The 6598-nt window shown below is 61.4% G+C and overlaps 1 protein-coding gene across 1 annotated transcript; it reads right to left on the bottom strand.

Annotated features, from left to right (window-relative positions):
- Window positions 1-3211: 3211 nt before the first annotated feature.
- Window positions 3212-5527, bottom strand: LOC134658547 (uncharacterized). The gene is made up of 2 exons (XM_063514231.1): window positions 4327-5527; window positions 3212-4137 (listed from the first exon to the last, which is right to left on the bottom strand). The coding sequence occupies exons 1-2, from the start codon at window positions 5525-5527 to the stop codon at window positions 3212-3214; spliced, it is 2127 nt and encodes a 708-aa protein (XP_063370301.1).
- Between the last annotated feature and the right edge of the window lie 1071 nt (window positions 5528-6598).

Below are 6598 nucleotides of genomic sequence, written 5' to 3'. Positions count from 1 at the left end.
TGTAATGGGCAGCGACGCCCCCGCGCCGCTGCCCAGACCTCGCTAGGTGGGGGGGAGGAGATGGGCATACGCTCTCCTCCGGGCCCCTGTGCGCTTGCGGCGGATCGGGTGCGAGGCTGGGTTGGCCTCCCTTTCCCTCTCCGCTGCCTCCTTCTGCGACATTACATCCTCGCAGAAGGAGAGGACCGCTTTCCACGACCTCTCGTCGGCAACCATAGCCTTAACTACGGCTGGCAAGGAGAGGTCGTTCCCCACCACTGCCGCGAGTTCGCGGCGCTGCCCCTCCCAGGCTGGGCATTCCTCCAGGGTATGCTGCGCCGTGTCCTCGCCGCAGCCACACTGGTGGCACTCCGCCGTCTCCTCCCGTCTTGCGTACCGGTGCAGGTAGCTCCCGAAACAGCCATGCCCCGTGAGCACCTGCACCAGCCGGAATGTTAGCGAGCCCCGCTCTCTCTCCAGCCAGTCTTGTAGGACCGGCCGGACCGCCTCGACAGTCCGGTGCCCTTCCTCGCGTCCAGCCAGTTGCTCCTCCCATTGGAGGACAATGGACTGCCGGACGAGGAGCTTTTGCGCCTCTACCTCCCTAGGCGCAGGATGGAACTCCCGCAGCCGGAGCTCCCTGCGCCACTCGTATAGAGACGCTTGGGCCTCCGCCTCCAGATCCCACGGAGGCGTTCCCGCCAGCAAGCACGCCGCATCATATGAGGTGGTGCGGTAGCCGCGTACGACGCTGATGGCCATCGCCCTCTGAGCCTTTCTCAGCAGGGCGACATTTCGGGCCGCCAGATTCACCGCCCAGATCGGCGCCCCGTACAGGGCCATCGATCGCACCACCCCCATATATAGACGGCGGCTCGCCACCTCCGGCCCCCCGATGTTGGGCATCAGCCTCTTCAGTGCGGCCGAAGCTGCCATTAGTCGGGGGGTCAGGCGGGCAAAGTGCTCGCGGAAGCTCCATCGGGAATCGAGGACAAGTCCAAGATATCTCATATTGGACTTTACCTCGATTCGGGTGCCACCAACGACGATGCTGGATCCTACAGGCGGCGCCTTCCGGGCTGCGTGGAAGCAGAGCGCCTCGGACTTGTGTAGCGCCACCTCCAGACCCAGCATCGTTATACGTCTCACCACCTGTGCCACCGTCACGGTGGCGAGGCGTGCTGCTTCCCGGTACGAGGTCCCCCGGGACGTGACCAGCGTGTCATCTGCGTAGCAGGTCACACTTGACCCCGGGAGAAGCTCCCCCCGCAGCACCCAGTCGTACCCAATGTTCCACAGGAGCGGCCCTAAGACCGAGCCCTGTGGAACACCGCACGATGTCTCCCACCTTATAAGCCCGCCACCCCGGACCGGATACTCCACACACCGCTCCGAGAGGTAGGCCCCGACTATTTGGCACAAATAGGGAGGCACTTTGTGGTATTTTAGCGCCTCCCTAATGCACGACCACGGCAGGGTGTTAAAGGCATTGGCGATATCCAAGGACACCGCCAGGAGAACCCCACCGTGGTCAACCGCCTCATCCGAGAGGGCTTTGATGCGTGCGACCGCATCCACGGTCGACCTGCCTTCCCGGAATCCAAACTGCTGCTCGGACAAGTCGGGTCCCACACCTCGGAGGTGCTCGACGAGGCGACAGCAGATGATGCGCTCGAAGAGCTTGTCAGCCTCGTCGAGCAATACGATCGGACGGTAGGCTGATGGAGATTCCGCGGGACGCCCATCCTTTTTTAGGAGGACGAGCCGGCCGGTTTTCCATATGGTCGGAAATTGGCCGGACTGTAGACAGGCGTCCAGTAGCCCGCGGAATCTCTCCCCTAGGGACCGCAGCGCCAGAGCCAGGACGCGTCCTGGGATCCCATCTGGACCCGGTGCCGTGTTTTTGGCTTTTAGCCTCCGCACGGCTGCGTCTAGCTCTGCCTCCGTTACCGGAGGCACCCCGACTTCCGCACCCTCGAACCCTGCGAGCTGATGGGGAGGTGCCATTTCTGGGGGCTGGTGTTCCGGTCTGTTCGGAAACAAGTTGGAAACAACCACCCCCAGTAGTCGAGGCTCGAGACTCTCTGTCAAGGGGGGGGCCCAAGGGCGTAATTTACCCCTGACCGTCTTGTACGGCCTCCCCCATGGGTCTCGGTTTAGAGTCTCGAGAAGCTCCGCTCTGGCGCTCGCCTTTGCCTCGCAGATGGAGAGCTGCAGCGCCTTGACCGCCTCCCTGTAGGCACTGTACAGCCGCGTCTCCTCTTCAACGTCTCGGTGTCTGCGTCGACGGGACCGTGTGTACTGGCGTCTCGCCCTGTTGGAGCGGGATCGGAGTTCTTCGATTTCTCGCGACCACCAGTACACTTGACGCTTCGGAGGCCGTGGCTTGGCTCGCGACATGCCTGCGTCACAGACTTGTGACATGGCTTCGCGGAACCAGGCTGCCTCCTCCTCGGTCTCCACAGGCCCAGGAGATGTTGTCCAGGCCTGGACGAGGGACGCTATCTCCACCGCTTCGCGATCCAGGCTGTTCAGGGCCCAACGAGGGTAAGGGGTCGCAGCACGGCCATTCGGACGACGATCCGTGTCTGTCGTGCCTCCGGAGGACGTGGAGACATCAAACCGGATGTACAAATGGTCTGATAATGTCTCCACCGTCTCCAGTACTCTCCAGCCACGGACGCGGGTCGCGAGTGCCGGGGTCGCGAACGTCACGTCCACTATGGATTCTCCCTGCCAGCGCACGCAGGTGCTGGCCGACCCTCGGTTCAGAACCGACATTCCGGTCATCGTCGCCCATTCCTCTAGAAGGTCTCCGCGAATGTCGGTTGCGGGACAGCCCCAGGCCATGGATTTGGCGTTTAAGTCACCTGCGACAACTACCTGGCGCGGTTGGGTCTGCCCAACGAGAGCCGCCAGCTGGCCGAGGAAGGCTTCGAACTCGGAGACTCTTCTGTTGGGGGAGAAATATACCCCGATCAGGGTAATTTCGCCCCAGAGGACAGCCACATAGCCTCGACCCCTCGACAACGTGGAGGGGGGCGGTATACCCTCTACCCCTGCTTTTGTTATAATGGCCACCAAGCCATCCAGGTCCGCAGCCCAGTTGTGGCTGGGGGGGACGTAGTACGGCTCGGCGACCACGGCAGCATCTATCGACCACTGCGCCATGGACTGCAGGAGGAGATCTTGCGCCCCGGCGCAGTGGTTTATGTTCGCCTGGAGGATCCGATTAGTTGACCTCGTCATTTGGCGCATTGCTAATCGGGCCCTCTTGTGCAGCCAGAGGCGCCGCCACTCCAGGGGTGCCTGATTTGTTGGTCACCTTCCGGGACATGCGTTTTGGGGCTTTAGCCCCCATCGCGCAGGTACTGCTGCCGGCACTGTGGTCAGCAGATTTGCCCGCTGCAGTGCACAGAGTGCAGTGGGGCGCGGCGGTGCAGTCCCTGGCCCGGTGACCAGATTGACCGCATCGGTAGCACTGGTCACTGCGGTCGATTTCTGAGGTGCACCCCTTCCTAACATGGCCAGGCACCAGGCAGCGGAAGCACCTCAGGGGTCGGGACTCCAGCAGCTTCACGTTTGCCGAAGCCCAACCGACGAGGAGTCGCCCCTCAGCCACTTTCTTGGCGGCTGCTACGGGGCAGCGAGCCCACGCTGTGCCCAGGCCTGTTGGCGCGCGGGAGATCCGGCCAACTTTCACTGCCTCTAGGGCACACCCTCCAACTTTCGCCACGGCAGCGGCGAGCTCTTCCTCTGTAACCGAGTCATCCAGGCCGGAAATGCGCATCTCCGCGCATTTTACCGGCCTAGAGATGCGGACGTCGGCCACATTAAGCGTCTCCCTCAACTTGGCAGCAAGAGAGTCTGCTTGGTTGCCGCTGGTGGTGTCTGGGCCTGGGATCTCCAGGATTGCCGCCCCTGTCACTGCCCTACGGAACCTTAGACCGGCGATACCGAGCCCATCCAGGGAAATTTTGGACTTGGCCTCCGTGATCAACGTTCCGTAGGTAACGCCCCTCTCTTCTGCTCCCGTCTCCAGGGTGAGGACTACGGCGGCTGACCGCGGGGTGCGCAGTAGCGCCTTGGTCTTATTGCGACCCTTCCCTTCTTGCGCTTTCCGCGGTGCCGCCGGCTGTTGCGGCTTCGCAGTCGTCGCTGCTCCAACGGGAGACTTCTTTTTGTTCTTCTTACCCCGCTTGACCACAGTCGTCCATTCCTCTTCCGAGGCAGGCACTGTTGTCTGCAGCCGAGGCTGCCGGACTTGGGAAGCGGGGCCAGGAACACTCGTAGGACGCTTTTTGGGCCCCTCCTTCTTTTTATTCTTTTTCGCAGCCCGCTTCGCACCCGCTGGGTTGGTAGGAGCTGGAGTGTGACCGGGGGGAGAGCTTCCTGCTTTGGAAGGTGTGGGAGCAGACGACACCTGAGTAGGTTGCTGTGGGAGCAGTTTCTCCTCCAGGGCGCTCAACCTTGTACCCATCATTTCAGTCACCTTGGCCACGATATTGCGCTCTAAGTCACCTTGCTCCCGAGCAGGTGATGTCGTCGTCTCTTGGCGCGTCCCTTCGAGGCGCTGCCCAAGGCTAGTGCGCAAGTCGCCCATCTCCTTACGGAGCTCGGCCATTTCCGCCTTAAGGCGAGCGTTTTCGGCGGCGAGCCTCCTCGTCTCATCGGAGACAGTCCGGCCCCTCATCTCACCGACAGCTTCCCTGATCGCAGCCACAGCCTCCTTCAGGATTCGTTGGTACGTGCCCTTTAGGTTTTTGGACTTGGTGGCCACGTCCTTGATAAGCCCCAGACTATCACGCACCTGCTGGTTTAGGGCCAGGACAGTGCGGTTTTCTTCGTCGTCTGACCCACTTGTCGTCCCAAACGAATCCGGATGGCGGGCAAGCCGTCTTAGCGTCACCATTTTGGACGCGGCCATCAGGTCCTCTTCAGTTTGCAGCTCGAGCTCCCGGCGCTTAGCCTTTTCCTTGGTTAGCCCGGCGTGGCGCGCCGTGGATGGTTGGCGGCCTGTTCCTCGCTTGGAGGGCCCCGAGGCGGACTTTCCTCGCTCCGCAAGATCGGAAGCCTCGCCGCTCGGCGATGCTCCCGTGTCGCTACCACTGCTTCGCTGCCTCTTCCGTCCTGCGGCCATTTGGGCAGTTAGCGAAACGTCGGATTCGGCGGTTTCCCCGTCGGTTGGCACCGGAGAGAAAAATACTCCGTCCCCAGGGAGGTCACCCGTGTCTATTCTCATGGGGGAGAAGAACTCCTCCCTGCCAAGAGAGGGGACCCTTTCTGGCATGCGTTCTATTCGCACTACGGGTTGCCGTCTCTCACTAAGCCCCCTAGCGGGTTTGGGTGGGGAGCGTGTAGAATCCACCGCCGTCCCCGGAGGCACGTCCTCATCATGGAACACCCAGCGCCCCTGGGCGTCCTGAAATGGTCGGAATCCATCCTTGGGGTGGCCAGTGGAGGCTCCTGCCTCCGCCGGACTGCTATTCTCCCCATCACCCCCTCCTTGCAGCCTCAATACCAAATCACTCTGCAAATCGGTGTCCATGAAGTGTTTGCTTGTGTTGTCGTTTCGGGATCGTGAGTGGTTTGCCCCCCCAGAATACGGAAGGCGGCATGTCGCCACAGCATGGGCAATTGCCCGTCCTGTGGCGACATGGAGGATTGAAACCTCCTGGGGTAGTTCTACATTTTCGTTTCCACTCATTTTGTGTGCTATTTTGAGGAGGTATGCCCCTCCCTGACGTTTGTGACTGGACTCCCTCCAGCCACGCATCCCATCGGCACGCCAGACACACCTTGGGATTGGGGTGATTTTTATAGTGGTTTTCTTCCACTTTTCCATCCGCCGCGCTTGGTGGCCGGAGCCATCCCCACTCCTCCCCCCGCCAGAGGTAATTTCTAATAGGGGACCTATTAGAAATTCCCAACAGGGATTTTGCAGCTCACACTGTGCCCTCTGCTATTCAGAGGGACACGCGGAGCCACCCGCCCAGCCACTCCTCAGGGTATCAATCAAGGAACTGCTCCTCGGGCAAAGATCCGGAATGTGACCCCCCGCAGCCGTCATTGGAAGCCAAAAGCCCCCCAGACGCACAACAGATCCACGCGGCATCCGGTGCGCGATCCTCCCGATCCGCTGACACCGCCGACCCGCCCGGAGAAATAGATCTGCAATTGGGTTTCACAGAAGCCCAATGCACAATCCTTCCAGACAGCTAGGCAATGTCAGAAAAGCAGAAGGCTCTCCAATCCGGCAACCACCCACATCCACGACGCGTCAGGGAGCCCTCAGCCTCCTCCCCAGACGTCCGCGCGCGAAACAGTGACTTGATTGACCCTACATACTGCTCTCATAGCTCCTCCTCTCTGCTCATCCACTGCGCCGTCTGCTTATTCAGAGGGACGCGTGGAGAGCCATTCTCGGGCACAAAGCCCCCCAAATTCCCCCCCTGGTGTTTGGTTCGCGGGACTACGTCCTACCCCAGCACGACAAAGGGCCGGGGCATTCCCCTATCCACCACCTGGGGACGCGCCACGTCGGGGTTCACCTCCCCGCCCACTCGGACACCCGAGCAGGTCCGTGGAACCTAACCTAACCTAACCTAACCTAACCTAA

The sequence above is a fragment of the Cydia amplana genome, chromosome 22, assembly GCF_948474715.1.
Source record: "Cydia amplana chromosome 22, ilCydAmpl1.1, whole genome shotgun sequence".
In the NCBI taxonomy this organism is placed as follows: Eukaryota; Metazoa; Arthropoda; class Insecta; order Lepidoptera; family Tortricidae; genus Cydia; species Cydia amplana.
This window is presented reverse-complemented; position numbering and strand designations above follow the sequence as displayed.

Excerpts from the sequence above, each read along its gene's own strand:
- LOC134658547 (XM_063514231.1), bottom strand. The coding sequence starts at position 5,527 with ATGGACACCGATTTGCAGAGTGATTTGGTATTGAGGCTGCAAGGAGGG. Across the intron at positions 4,138-4,326 it reads AGCTCCTACCAACCCAGCGG|CGACGACTGCGAAGCCGCAA; the intron begins GTGCGAAGCGGG and ends CCGTTGGAGCAG.